Genomic DNA, 15,794 nt, shown 5'->3' with positions numbered 1-15,794 from the left:
GTGCACATAGGGTCATTCAGAATAACTTCACACACACGCTACTGTGCATTTCCAAGTCCAATTCTGTTAGTAAATCCATACCGGTCACCCAGCGCCTAAATACTAGGCCTCAAATTTATATCCCGCTAAATCTCTCGTTAACGCTGTCCTGTTGTGGCTGGGAAAGTTATTTAGTGTCCGTCAAAGCACATTTTTTGTTCTGGGTTGAAATACAATTCCCAATTTAGCAATTTCATAATTTAGTGGTTTCTGCTATATCAGAGCTATTTGAAATCTATCCCTAAAAGGAGACAAAAACACAGAAATATAGTGGCAAAACTGGGGGAGCTGCTCAACCCCTAACACTGTAGCGTGTTTTTCATTGGGGGAGCAGCCCCACATGCACCACAAAGGCATCCTACACAAAACGGAGCATTGTGCGGATGAAAATATAATCATAAATCACAGAAAAAATGCACCACACGGATATGCCACTTACTATACTGGCTAGTCATAAATGCAGATATTAAAAGCTGAGACTTTTGCCAATATATTCCTGTCAGGAAGATATCGGAGCCCCAAGCACCACGTCAGGAATATATTGGCAAAAGTCTCAGCTTTTAATATCTGCATTTATGACTAGCCAGTATAGTCAGTGGCATATCCGTGTGGTGCATTTCTTCTGTGATTTATGATTATATTTTCATCCGCACAATGCTCCGTTTTGTGTAGGATGCCTTTGTGGTGCATGTGGACCGCGCCGACATCCTCCACCGTATGCAAAATATTTTTTGCTGGGGATAGTCGTTTGCTGCGGTCCACATGCGGTGGGGCTGCTCCCCCAATGAAAAACACGCTACAGTGTTAGGGGTTGAGCAGCTCCCCCAGTTTTGCCACTATTTCTGTGTTTTTGTCTTGTTTTACATGTAGTGTATGTGCCTTCACCTGGCATTCAAACACTCTTTGCACCTGGTAGCCTCCATTACATGGTCTGATTTGGGTGTGGCTTACAGTCTGGCTTTGTTCACATTGCACTAGTTGTCCTGCTAGGCGGTTGTGTGGAAGCTTGGCTGTGAGCTGGATTACATCACCTTCAGACCTTGTTCACACCATAGGTAGCGTAGTGGTAGGACCCCTTGCCATGCTGAGAACCGTGACGTGGTGCTTGGGGCTCCGATATCTTCCTGACAGGAATATATTGGCAAAAGTCTCAGCTTTTAATATCTGCATTTATGACTAGCCAGTATAGTCAGTGGCATATCCGTGTGGTGCATTTTTTCTGTGATTTACTATCCCTAAAAGGGTATATAATATTCAAGGTGCACATAGGGTCATTCAGAATAACTTCACACACACGCTACTGTGCATTTCCAAGTCTAATTCTGTTAGTAAATCCATACCGGTCACCCAGCGCCTAAATACTAGGCCTCAAATTTATATCCCGCTGAATTTGAATACAATACATTGGGCCAAATAATATTTTTGTTGTTGTGGTGAACCATAACAATGAGGAAAACAGCTAGTAAGGGACGCGGACGTGGACATGGTCGTGGTGATGTTAGTGGACCCTCGGGTGCTGGGAGAGGACGTGGCCGTTCTGCCACATCCACACGTCCTAGTGTACCAACTACCTCAGGTCCCAGTAGCCGCCAGAATTTACAGCGATATATGGTGGGGCCCAATGCCGTTCTAAGGATGGTAAGGCCTGAGCAGGTACAGGCATTAGTCAATTGGGTGGCCGACAGTGGATCCAGCACGTTCACATTATCTCCCACCCAGTCTTCTGCAGAAAGCGCACAGATGGCGCCTGAAAACCAACCCCATCAGTCTGTCACATCACCCCCATGCATACCAGGGAAACTGTCTCAGCCTCAAGTTATGCAGCAGTCTCTTATGCTGTTTGAAGACTCCGCTGGCAGGGTTTCCCAAGGGCATCCACCTAGCCCTTCCCCAGCGGTGAAAGACATTGAATGCACTGATGCACAACCACTTATGTTTCCTGATGATGAGGACATGGGAATACCACCTCAGCATGTCTCTGATGATGACGAAACACAGGTGCCAACTGCTGCGTCTTTCTGCAGTGTGCAGACTGAACAGGAGGTCAGGGATCAAGACTGGGTGGAAGACGATGCAGGGGACGATGAGGTCCTAGACCCCACATGGAATGAAGGTCGTGCCACTGACTTTCACAGTTCGGAGGAAGAGGCAGTGGTGAGACCGAGCCAACAGCGTAGCAAAAGAGGGAGCAGTGGGCAAAAGCAGAACACCCGCCGCCAAGAGACTCCGCCTGCTACTGACCGCCGCCATCTGGGACCGAGCACCCCAAAGGCAGCTTCAAGGAGTTCCCTGGCATGGCACTTCTTCAAACAATGTGCTGACGACAAGACCCGAGTGGTTTGCACGCTGTACCATCAGAGCCTGAAGTGAGGCATTAACGTTCTGAACCTGAGCACAACCTGCATGACCAGGCACCTGCATGCAAAGCATTAACTGCAGTGGAGTAAACACCTTAAAACCAAGGAAGTCACTCAGGCTCCCCCTGCTACCTCTTCTGCTGCTGCCGCCTCGGCCTCTTCTGCTGCTGCCGCCTCGGCCTCTTCCTCCGCCTCTGGTGGAACGTTGGCACCTGCCGCCCAGCAAACAGGGGATGTACCACCAACACCACCACCACCACCTCCGTCACCAAGCGTCTCAACTATGTCACACGGCAGCGTTCAGCTCTCCATCTCACAAACATTTGAGAGAAAGCGTAAATTCCCACCTAGCCACCCTCGATCCCTGGCCCTGAATGCCAGCATTTCTAAACTACTGGCCTATGAAATGCTGTCATTTAGGCTGGTGGACACAGACAGCTTCAAACAGCTCATGTCGCTTGCTGTCCCACAGTATGTTGTTCCCAGCCGCCACTACTTCTCCAAGAGAGCCGTGCCTTCCCTGCACAACCAAGTATCCGATAAAATCAAGTGTGCGCTGCGCAACGCCATCTGTAGCAAGGTCCACCTAACCACAGATACGTGGACCAGTAAGCACGGCCAGGGACGCTATATCTCCCTAACTGCACACTGGGTAAATGTAGTGGCAGCTGGGCCCCAGGCGGAGAGCTGTTTGGCGCACGTCCTTCCGCCGCCAAGGATCGCAGGGCAACATTCTTTGCCTCCTGTTGCCACCTCCTCCTTCTCGGCTTCCTCCTCCTCTTCTTCCACCTGCTCATCCAGTCAGCCACACACCTTCACCACCAACTTCAGCACAGCCCGGGGTAAACGTCAGCAGGCCATTCTGAAACTCATATGTTTGGGGGACAGGCCCCACACCGCACAGGAGTTGTGGCGGGGTATAGAACAACAGACCGACGAGTGGTTGCTGCCGGTGAGCCTCAAGCCCGGCCTGGTGGTGTGTGATAATGGGCGAAATCTCGTTGCAGCTCTGGGACTAGCCAATTTGACGCACATCCCTTGCTTGGCGCATGTGCTGAATTTGGTGGTGCAGAAGTTCATACACAACTACCCCGACATGTCAGAGCTGCTGCATAAAGTGCGGGCCGTCTGTTCGCGCTTCCGGCGTTCACATCCTGCTGCTGCTCGCCTGTCTGCGCTACAGCGTAACTTCGGCCTTCCCGCTCACCGCCTCATATGCGACGTGCCCACCAGGTGGAACTCCACCTTGCACATGCTGGACAGACTGTGCGAGCAGCAGCAGGCCATAGTGGAGTTTCAGCTGCAGCACGCACGGGTCAGTCGCACTACAGAACAGCACCACTTCACCACCAATGACTGGGCCTCCATGCGAGACCTGTGTGCCCTGTTGCGCTGTTTCGAGTACTCCACCAACATGGCCAGTGGCGATGATGCCGTTATCAGCGTTACAATACCACTTCTATGTCTCCTTGAGAAAACACTTAGGGCGATGATGGAAGAGGAGGTGGCCCAGGAGGAGGAGGAGGAGGAAGAGGGGTCATTTTTAGCACTTTCAGGCCAGTCTCTTCGAAGTGACTCAGAGGGAGGTTTTTGGCAACAGCAGAGGCCAGGTACAAATGTGGCCAGCCAGGGCCCACTACTGGAGGACGAGGAGGACGAGGATGAGGAGGAGGTGGAGGAGGATGAGGATGAAGCATGGTCACAGCGGGGTGGCACCCAACGCAGCTCGGGTCCATCACTGGTGCGTGGCTGGGGGGAAAGGCAGGACGATGACGATACGCCTCCCACAGAGGACAGCTTGTCCTTACCCCTGGGCAGCCTGGCACACATGAGCGACTACATGCTGCAGTGCCTGCGCAACGACAGCAGAGTTGCCCACATTTTAACCTGTGCGGACTACTGGGTTGCCACCCTGCTGGATCCACGCTACAAAGACAATGTGCCCACCTTACTTCCTGCACTGGAGCGTGATAGGAAGATGTGCGAGTACAAGCGCACGTTGGTAGACGCGCTACTGAGAGCATTCCCAAATGTCACAGGGGAACAAGTGGAAGCCCAAGGCCAAGGCAGAGGAGGAGCAAGTGGTCGCCAAGGCAGCTGTGTCAATGCCAGCTCCTTTGAGGGCAGGGTTAGCATGGCAGAGATGTGGAAAACTTTTGTCAACACGCCACAGCTAACTGCACCACCACCTGATACGCAACGTGTTAGCAGGAGGCAACATTTCACTAACATGGTGGAACAGTACATGTGCACACCCCTCCACGTACTGACTGATGGTTCGGCCCCATTCAACTTCTGGGTCTCTAAATTGTCCACGTGGCCAGAGCTAGCCTTTTATGCCTTGGAGGTGCTGGCCTGCCCGGCGGCCAGCGTTTTGTCTGAACGTGTATTCCGCACGGCAGGGGGCGTCATTACAGACAAACGCAGCCGCCTGTCTACAGCCAATGTGGACAAGCTGACGTTCATAAAAATGAACCAGGCATGGATCCCACAGGATCTGTCCGTCCCTTGTCCAGATTAGACATTAACTCCCTCCCCTTAACCATATATTATTGGACTCCAGGGCACTTCCTCATTCAATCCTATTTTTATTTTCATTTTACCATTATATTGCGAGGCTACCCAAAGTTGAATGAACCTCTCCTCTGTCTGGGTGCCGGGGCCTAAATATATGCCAATGGACTGTTGCAGTGGTGGGTGACGTGAAGCCTCATTCTCTGCTATGACATGCAGACTAATTCTCTGCTGACATGAAGCCAGATTGTCTGTTACGGGACCTCTCTCCTCTGCCTGGGTGCTGGGCCTAAATATCTGACAATGGACTGTTCCAATGTTGGGTGACGTGAAGCCTGATTCTCTGCTATGATATGAAGACTGATTCTCTGCTGACATGAAGCCAGATTGTCTGTTACGGGACCTCTCTCCTCTGCCTGGGTGCTGGGCCTAAATATATGCCAATGGACTGTTGCAGTGGTGGCTGACGTGAAGCCTCATTCTCTGCTATGACATGCAGACTAATTCTCTGCTGACATGAAGCCAGATCCTCTGTTACGGGACCTCTCTCCTCTGCCTGGGTGCTGGGCCTAAATTTATGAAAATGGACTCTTACAGTGGTGGGTGACGTGAAGCCTGATTCTCTGCTATGACATGAAGACTGATTCTCTGCTGACATGAAGCCAGATTGTCTGTTACGGGACCTCTGCCTGGGTGCTGGGCCTAAATATATGCCAATGGACTGTTGCAGTGGTGGCTGACGTGAAGCCTCATTCTCTGCTATGACATGCAGACTAATTCTCTGCTGACATGAAGCCAGATTCTCTGTTACAGGACCTCTCTCCTCTGCCTGGGTTCCGGGGCCTAAATATCTGAGAATGGACTGTTCCAGTGGTGGGTGACGTGAAGCCAGATTCTCTGCTATGGGACCTCTCTCCAATTGATTTTGGTTAATTTTTATTTATTTAATTTTTATTTTAATTCATTTCCCTATCCACATTTGTTTGCAGGGGATTTACCTACATGTTGCTGCCTTTTGCAGCTCTCTAGCTCTTTCCTGGGCTGTTTTAAAGCCTTTTTAGTGCCGAAAAGTTCGGGTCCCCATTGACTTCAATGGGGTTCGGGTTCGGGACGAAGTTCGGATCGGGTTCGGATCCCGAACCCGAACATTTTCGGGAAGTTCGGCCGAACTTCTCGAACCCGAACATCCAGGTGTTCGCTCAACTCTACTAATTATGATTCCCCTGGTACTCAAATTTTATCAGTCCCCCTGTATTTTGGGTCCCGTTTTTTGTATCAAGGCCACCACTTTTAACATCATTATTATCATTGTATCTATAATATTTATAATGATATTATTGTTATTAAGATTATTAATATTAATATTTCCCTATCTGCAAAGAAAATTACTATATGGATACCCAGTTTGATTAGATTATATTATATCAGATCATTCTGACAATGTCTTTTACATTCATGTGATTATTATATTGTCTATCACCCTCGCACTTTGCTGATTAATTATATAAGTCTATTGGTTTAATTTTATTTTACTTCATTTTATTTATTCATGTTTTGCCCTTTAGTACTACTATATCTCATACTACTATATTTTTTAGACTTGAAAAAGGAGTACCCTCACTCCGAAACGTGTTGTCAACTGAAAAATAAATACCCTTTTAAAAGATGTCACTCGCAATTGGGAAAATAATAGCATTCTTAATACAGAATGCTAAGTAAATTAGGGATGGAGGGGTTAAAAAAATAAAATAAAAATGAAACTCACCTCATCCACTTGTTTGTGCAGCCCGGCTCGTCTACTTTCTTGTTCTTTGAGGACCTGGGAGAAAAAGTACCTTTGGTGACGTCACAGCGCTCATCACATAGTCCATCACCATAGTGATGGACCATGTGATGGGCGCAGTGCCGTCACCAAAGGTCATTTTCCTCCCAGGTCCTCAAAAAAAGAAGAAAGAAGACAAGCCGGGCTGTGCGAACAAGTGGATAAGGTGAGTTGAATACAAACCGGATTCCCAAAAAGTTGGGACACTATACAAATCGTGAATAAAAATTGAATGCAATGATGTGGAGATGCCAACTTCTAATATTTTATTCAGAATAGAACATAAATCACGGAACAAAAGTTTAAACTGAGAAAATGTACAATTTTAAGGGAAAAATATGTTGAATCAGAATTTCATGGTGTCAACAAATCCCCAAAAAGTTGGGACAAGGCCATTTTCACCACTGTGTGGCATCTCCCCTTCTTCTTACAACACTTAACAGACGTCTGGGGACCGAGGAGACCAGTTTCTCAAGTTTGGAAATAGGAATGCTCTCCCATTCTTGTCTAATACAGGCCTCTAACTGTTCAATCGTCTTGGACCTTCTTTGTTGCACCTTCCTCTTTATAAAGCGCCAAATGTTCTCTATAGGTGAAAGATCTGGACTGCAGACTGGCCATTTCAGTACCTGGATCCTTCTCCTACGCAGCCATGATTTTGTGATTGATGCAGAATGTGGTCTGGCATTATCTTGTTGAAAAATGCAGGGTCTTCCCTGAAAGAGATGACGTCTGGATGGGAGCATATGTTGTTCTAGAACCAGAATATATTTTTCTGCATTGATGGTGCCTTTCCAGACATGCAAGCTGCCCATGCCACACGCACTCATGCAACCCCATACCATCAGAGATACAGGCTTCTGAACTGAGCGTTGATAACAATTTGGGTTGTCCTTGTCGTCTTTGGTCCGGATGACATGGCGTCCCAGATTTCCAAAAAGAACTTCGAATCGTGACTCGTCTGACCACAGAACAGTCTTCCATTTTGCCACACTCCATTTTTAATGATCCCTGGCCCAGTGAAAACGCCTGAGCTTGTGGATCTTGCTTAGAAATGGCTTCTTCTTTGCACTGTAGAGTTTCAGCTGGCAGCGGCGGATGGCTCGGTGGATTGTGGTCACTGACAATGGGTTCTGGAAGTATTCCTGAGCCCATTCTGTGATTTCCTTTACAGTAGCATTCCTGTTTGTGGTACAGTGTCGTTTAAGGGCACGGAGATCACGGGCATCCAGTATGGTTTTACAGCCTTGACCCTTAAGCACAGAAATTGTTCCAGATTCTCTGAATCTTCGGATGATGTTATGCACAGTTGATGATGATAGATGCAAAGTCTTTGCAATTTTTCGCTGGGTAACACCTTTCTGATATTGCTCCACTATCTTTCTGCGTAACATTGTGGGAATTGGTGATCCTCTACCCATCTTGGCTTCTGAGAGACACTGCCACTCTGAGAAGCTCTTTTTATACCCAATCATGTTGCCAATTGACCTAATTAGTGTCAATTGGTCTTCCAGCTCTTCGTTATGCTCAAATTTAGTTTTTCCAGCCTCTTATTGCTACTTGTCCCAACTTTTTGGGGATTTGTTGACACCGTGAAAATTTGAATCAACGTATTCTTCCTTTAAAATGATACATTTACTCGGATTAAACGTTTGATCTGTCATCTACGTTCTATTACAAATAAAATATTGACATTTGCCATCTCCACATCATTGCATTCAGTTTTTATTCACAATTTGTTTAGTGTCCCAACTTTTTTGGAATCCGGTTTGTATATTTGTCTGTCTTGATCGCCTATGACCCTTGGACGTTGTGGTGCTATTCATGGACATCCAGCTATAATTGGTTTCCATCTTTGATTATACAGCCCAGACTGGGGCACAATTGTTACATAGTTCTGGGTGTCCTTGACTCTCTACCACTTTTACCTGTGTGCCATCTATGCTTATTGTCGCATAGATATAGATGTATATGCAGTGTGTATACTGCCCTTCGCTTCTCTGTATTCTGTTCATCATCCCGTGCTTTTCCCATATTTTATATTTGATAATAAATTGATATTTTGGTATATTATCTCCACTTGCTTTTTGTTGCTATGTTGTATGCTGTATAGGTGGAATGTTTTACCGGGAATGTTTTACCGTCTAGTCTCGACTGGGAGGTGTTTGTAGGTTTACCGGTTTCCATGGCAGCCTGGACACTGCTGAAGAGATTGAGGCCTACCATGGTTTTCTCCATACTGAGCTATTCTCCATACTGAGAATCCACAAAGAGTAACTTCCATTTTTTTTTACGGACCCATTGAACTGAATAGTTCTGCATACGGTCCGCAAAAAAAAAAAGCACAGAAAGAAGGTACATTTGGGTGAATAGGATTTTTACTCTCTCCATTCTGAGCTCAGAATGGAGAGAGTAAAAATCCTATTCACCCAAATGTACCTTCTTTCTGTGCTTTTTTTTTTTGCGGACCGTATGCAGAACTATTCAGTTCAATGGGTCCGTAAAAAAAAATGGAAGTTACTCTTTGTGGATTCCATTTCCGTATGTCCGTTCCACAAAACAATAGAATATGTCCTATTATTGTCCGCATTACCAACAAAGATAGGACTGTTCTATTAGGGGCCAAACGTTCTGTTCCTCAAAATACGGAATCCGCATAGAAGTCATCCGTGCTTTTTGTGGATCTTTTTTTTATGTATCGCTGTGTGTGAAAATGCCTGACCTATTAAAAAAAAAAATCCTGTACGATGAACGCCATATATACCAAAATAATGCCCTCATATAGCTATGTGAACGGAAAGATAAAAAAGTTATGGTTATTGGAACGTGGGGAGGAAAAATCCAAAATGCAAAAAAAATAGGTCTCAACCTCAAAGGGTTAATATTGATTTGTCTGAAAAGGTTCGATCATTCCAAATGAAACTTCAGCTTTGGCAAAAAAAAAATTGGATAACAATAATATTTACATGTTGCCTACATTAGCTGCTTTCTTTGAGGAACATGGCTTTGAACCAGACAAAATAATTACAATGATAATTTCTGTGAAAGAACACTTGCATATGCTTGAAGATGAAATTTCATTGTACTTTCCAAATCTACCGGACACCCCATTTGCTCTGGCCAGAAGCCCATTCACAGTCAAAGTTGAAGATGTTCCTGAGACAGCACAAGAGGAGTTCATTGAACTTATTAACAACGATGCAGCGAGAACTGATTTCTCTACAATGCCTGTTACAAAATTCTGGATCAAGCATTTGCAGTCATATCCTGTTCTGTCTGAGACCGTGTTGCGCCTTCTTCTTCCATTTCCAACAACTTATCTATGTGAAACAGGGTTTTCCAGCTTGTTGGTTATCAAGTCTAAATACAGAAGTAGACTTGTTGTGGAAGATGATCTTCGGTGTGCTCTTGCAAAGACTGCCCCAAGAATTTCTGATCTGGTGAGAAGAAAGCAATCTCAACCTTCGCACTAACGTTGGCTGTTTTATGCATACTGTTGCAAAATGTAGCGATGTTGTTTACTGTTGTTATATTAAGTATGTTACCCATGCTACACCATGCTTCAATACAAAATTTCATTTATTTGTAATTAGAAATAAATATTTGACAATATATAACATTTTGTCTTTGTGATTAATTACTCTGCTTTAATTATGTTCAATTTGTAGCAATAAAAATACATCCTGCATATCAGATATTTACATTACAATTCATAACAGTAGCAAAATTAGTTATGACGTAGCAAGGAAAAAAATGTAATGGTTGGGGGTCCCCACAACATGAGGAACTGTATTAAGGGGTCACGGCTTTAGAAAGGTTGAGAACCACTGCCTTAGACCTTTCTTTTGATAGCATACCTCTCATTTTCAAATTTAAAAAATGGTAAAATAAACCTCAATAGAATATTATAAGTAAAGAGTATTTGAACACATCTCTTATTTTTTTTTTTATATATTTTTTTTAATAATATTAACTATAATAACATTAATGGTGTTAGGGTCAATTTTGACCCATATATATTTACTTCAAGAAAATAGCCAAAAGTCTTTTTTTTTTTAACATAAAACGTTCATAAACAATGAAAAGCAAGTAATAATACAAAATGTAGACTTGCAAGGTCAAACAAACAACACACAATCAAGCAAGGCAAACCAATAGAAATCAAGTACTAGTTTCAAAGCATCTTTGTGTAAGATCTTGCATGTGTTTTTAGATGCATGTGTGGCAAAAGCTGACACTCTTAGCATGTTCTTTGCAGATACATTTTTTACAGTGGAAGCATAATGTGTGTGTCTTTCTGTCCTTATTGCTGGGGCAGACCTGACACATCTTTCTTTTAGAATCAGATGGCATCACTGGAGTTGTGGCTGTGCTGGTTGATGTTCAGGCAAGGCTAGATGATGATGAGGATGCTGGCACTGATTCTCTTTGTGTTGTTGATGGTGTGGATGGAGTGCTTAATGAACTCTGCATCTGTCTGATCACGGCTGCAGCGATTGGATCTCGAGACACCCGTTTCCTTTGCTCAATGTGTGCCTTGACAAGGGAACTTCCTAGTTCCTCGAGAAATATTTTCCGCTTGTTATTTTTTTTTCGTGTTCCAACCTGGGTGGATGTGGGTCCATAACACTAATGCATTGTATGCAGACACATCTAGGATGTTATAAAACACAGCCATCGGCCATCTCCTGGTCATTCGCTGACAAGTATAGGTAGCAGTCAGCTTGTCCAGGTTGTCCACTCCTCCTTTGTTTTTATTGTAATCCAGGATAATTGTGGGCTTTTTGTCACTTCTTGATGACACAGCTGCATCTTTGTGAAAAGTGGACATAAGTATCACTTTTTTTTTTTTTTTTTGACAATATGAAACAACAGTGGTGGTGTCTGTAAAAGCAAATTTTGAAGAAAGTGGAGCTCTGTCCTTCACCTGCAAAATTTCAGTGTGCAGCTCAGGTTTATCTTTTTTTTATTGTGCCTACCATGGTGAGTTTCCTCCTAAGAAGTTCTTGTCCAAGGTCATAGCTGATAATATAAATGTGACCCCGCAGTACAGTAGTCAAATCAAGGACTACACGTTGTCCTTGTTTTTTCTCAGGGATGCCACTTTCGGGTTTGCTGGTGTAAATCTGTAGGTTCCATGCATAGCTTGTTTTTGCATCACAGGCTGCCCAGATTTTTATGCCGTATTTGCCTGGCTTACTGGGCATATACTGCCGGAAGGGGCAATTTCCATGGAAAGGGATCAAACGTTCATCTACTGTTACCTGAGGCCCAGGGTTAAACATTAGTGGAAGGAGCTGAACCCATTTCTCCCAGACATCCCTTATGGGAGCAAGCTTGTCAGATTTTGCTCTAGTATCTCTGTTGTCAAATCTGAAAACTCTTGATATCATTCGAAAGGTGTGAAGTGACATTGTTGCTGGGAAGATATATCTGCCTCTTGACTTGTCCCAGAGACGATCAGTGGCCTCATTATAGGATCTGTACACTCCAATAGAAGAACACCAATATAAGCATCTAGGCATTCATCATTTTGCATGGACTTTTTTTCCTTCAAGGTTTGTCATTGCAATGATCACTTTTTTTTGTGACAATGGCATGAACAGTTCAAAACATGTTTTGATGTCACTTACTCTCGTCACAGCAAACCTTGTGATCCCAGGGGTCATTTTGATTACATCTGCAGCAGCTGCCCTGCCATGTAAGTCAGGAGGTTCTGAACTCCAACAGATCTTACCACTTTTGGATTTGAATGTTTCAGCAGGAACAGCAGCAGGTTCAGCACTGGTGGCCTCCTCATCAGACTCATCAGATGTGTCTGTGTATTCTGGTTGATACTCTACTTCATCTTCTGCCTCAGAAACCTGCTCATCCATATCGCTATGCTGCTCTGTGTCCTCTGCCTCATTTTCATCCAAGATATAATCCAGCATTTGGCTTCCTGTAAATCTTCTCACTCTTGCATGCTGCATATTGGAGATGATTACTCTGCAAGTCAGCAACTCTGAAATGTATTGGTCCTATGTTTCTTTACTTTATTTAGAGGAGCAGACAAGCAGGCAAAGAGATAGGCCCCTCGCTAACTACAGCTCCCAGGGCTGAGAGGTGATTGGCTGTCAGTGTTACTAAGCAGAGAGAGAGTTTATGATTTCAGTTTTGGCACTTATCAGTGTCCTATAATCCTATATTATAACTGGGTCAGAATTGACCCTAACACCATAAACGTCTTAATTTTCACCACAGTATTTTATAATTTAGTTAAAAGGATTATTTTTCTATTACATTGTTTAAATAGAGGTTCCTGACTAAGTAAAAATATCTTGATGCAATAAATAAATTTATGTGATACTTGGGTTGACATTATACAATTTTAGATGTGAATAAACACCTACTATGCATAGGTGACAGGGAATAAAATGTAATACATTATTCAGTAATTATTGTGCGCCACATACTTTTATTCAATGCTTAAACTTTGAAAAGATTTCACACTTTTACGCTTTAATAATTTCTCCCATATTTAAATTCTATAATTTTAAATTTGAAAAAATGAATCCTCCCTTGGATGTGGCCTCTCTTTCTCACGCTCACTCTCCGGAACCCTGATTCCCCGCCACCCGTGATCACCATGGTAGGCGCATAAAAGAACATTGAAAGTTGATAGAGCAGATTTCAAATTGGATCGTGAACATCACGGGGACGTGCGACATGGTAGGGCTGTAAATGTGCACATGCCTACACGAACTGAATGACAGTGGTCAGCCCCTGCAACTTCTGGGTCTCCAAATGGGGCACATGGCCTGAGCTTGCCCTTTACCCCTTGGAGGTGCTGGCCTGCCCTGCAGCCAGTGTATTGTCTGAACGTGTGTTTAGCATGACTGGAGGGAGTTATCACAGGTTATATTTCCCAATGTTTTGGGGTGTACCCTAATTAAAAAAATTACAAATACATTTAAAAACAAAAAGAAGTGTAGGCTACCTTCTCCTCCACCGCAACTTCCACCTATACCGCCACATCCACCGCTTCCTCAACCTCCTACTCCATATGGACCTGGTCCTCCTAGAGCAAAATTATTATTTTTTATTTTTACGTATTTTATGTTATTTTAAGTCATTTCTCTATACACATTTGTTTGCAGACAATTTGTCATGCTCTTAATCACATTTTGACGACGTTTGCAGCCATTTAGCACTTTCCATGAGATTTTTACAGCCATTTTTTGTGCTCAAAAGTTCGCGCACCCATTGACTGCAATGGGGTTCGGAGTCAAGTTCGGGTTCCGAACTCAAAAAATTCTTTGAAGTTCAGCCGAACCAGTCGAACCCGAACGTCCAGGTGTCCGCTCAACTCTACTAAGCAGGACATTTATGGCTCTATTCTTATAAATACCTCGCCTCAAATCCTCTGATTCTAAAAAAGAAAATATATTATTAAACAATGGTCTATTCACCATTTGTACCAAAGCAGGATGTCTTCTCCATAACTGTCCAAAGACTGGATGTGTGAAAATAACCTTTGAAATATGGGAGTGACAACCCCAACCCCCCTCCCCGAAAATGATTTACATAACAAAATTAAGGTAATGCTAACCCTTTTCTGCCTCATATTAGATCGTTCATAAGCTTCTCGCTAAAATGGAAATGTTTATCATTGATCCATACTGGACTGACTTTCAAAATGTCCTCAAACTGAGGCAAGATAATTAGTTTAATATGTGCTGTCCTGTCTGTTTTAAAAAAGGTAGTTTTGACTAAATTATGACTTTAGGACAAGTCATCATTAAATTTACCTGAATAACCCCTTTGATTTTTGATTTATCAGATTGCTTCTTAGTAAGTAGCAGAAATATCTCTGATGAAGTAAAGGTGTAACAAGCAGCATCCAGTTTGGATTTCTATTTTAGATTGTCATGTTTTTTCCTTCTTCTATATTCAATCTCAATAAATCCAGAGTTCAAAAAACAGCAATTAACTTCTTCTCTTAGCTGATCATTTGTTATTAAACCTCATATGTTTTATGGACTAAAGATTGTGGAATAGACTCAATGGTATAAGTGGTATCTAATGAAGGAATAATCATAGTCAGGGAAAATCCAAACAGATGACCAGAAGAGGTCTACATTCTCAGAACTGGAAATGAAGACACAGATATCTGGGAGCCCAATGAGGACAGTCTGAACTTGTATAATGGTGATGGCCACAAGTAAACTACAGAGCAGATGATGTAGAGATTGTGTCATATATAAAAAAAACTGATGTATCTGATCATGAAATGTGTGTGGTTGATTAAAGCTGACCCAGTAATGCATAATTAATAACTAAATCGTATCGACCCGATATCTGAAAATAAAAAAATAATCCTATAACAAGTTGTCATAGAGGGTTTATAATAAAAGTCTTATAATCTGTTATTAATATGGAGTATTTCATATATGTGAATTAAAAATGGAGAGTCATGTGGTTGTAGGTCTGGATGGAATGTATCTCATCAGGATGTAAAATGCTCATTGTTTACACTGATTCTCACATGAAAAGGTCTCAGAGTATCCCAGGAATCTCTTACAGATGCTAAATAGGAGTGTGAACAATAGGTCTCTACCCTGCAAATACAATGCGTAAATGAAGGACCATCTCAGGAGGCCAGAAAATGCTAAACTTATTGATGAGTAGGTGGGGCCATTATTCTTCCATTGTATATTGTAATGAAGAGAAGTACGCTACACCTTAAGTGGAGCGTGTGGACTGCTGGGGGCGCACGAGACAACCAAACAAGGACCGTGTTTTAATTTCGGCAGTATTCCATTTATTTATAAGACAACGCGTTTCGGGGTAAAGTCCCCTTTATCAAGTCTGAGCCGGGAAGGTTAGGAGAGTGTCACGGCTCATCTGGAGACACGTGCCTCTCCAGATGAGCCGTGACACTCTCCTAACCTTCCCGGCTCAGACTTGATAAAGGGGACTTTACCCCGAAACGCGTTGTCTTATAAATAAATGGAATACTGCCGAAATTAAAACACGGTCCTTGTTTGGTTGTCTCGTGCGCCCCCAGCAGTCCACACGCT

At 43.6% G+C, this 15,794-nt stretch overlaps 1 protein-coding gene and 1 pseudogene across 1 annotated transcript in view; one reads left to right on the top strand and one right to left on the bottom strand.

Annotated features, from left to right (window-relative positions):
- LOC122931762 (gastrula zinc finger protein XlCGF8.2DB-like) overlaps positions 1-10,205 on the top strand; it is a gene marked incomplete at its 5' end in the record, with an annotated part of 46,585 nt that extends 36,380 nt beyond the window's left edge. The window contains one exon of the mRNA XM_044285820.1: positions 9,715-10,205. Within this exon, the coding sequence (XP_044141755.1) occupies positions 9,715-10,205 (491 nt within the window). The remainder of the gene's footprint in view (positions 1-9,714) is intronic.
- A 910-nt stretch (positions 10,206-11,115) lies between these two features.
- On the bottom strand, positions 11,116-12,704 carry LOC122931761 (annotated as a pseudogene).
- Positions 12,705-15,794: the final 3,090 nt, after the last annotated feature.

Source organism: Bufo gargarizans, chromosome 3, assembly GCF_014858855.1.
Source record: "Bufo gargarizans isolate SCDJY-AF-19 chromosome 3, ASM1485885v1, whole genome shotgun sequence".
NCBI lineage: Eukaryota > Metazoa > Chordata > Amphibia > Anura > Bufonidae > Bufo > Bufo gargarizans.
Note: the sequence above shows the minus strand (reverse complement) of the source record. Positions and strands in the feature narration are given on the sequence as shown.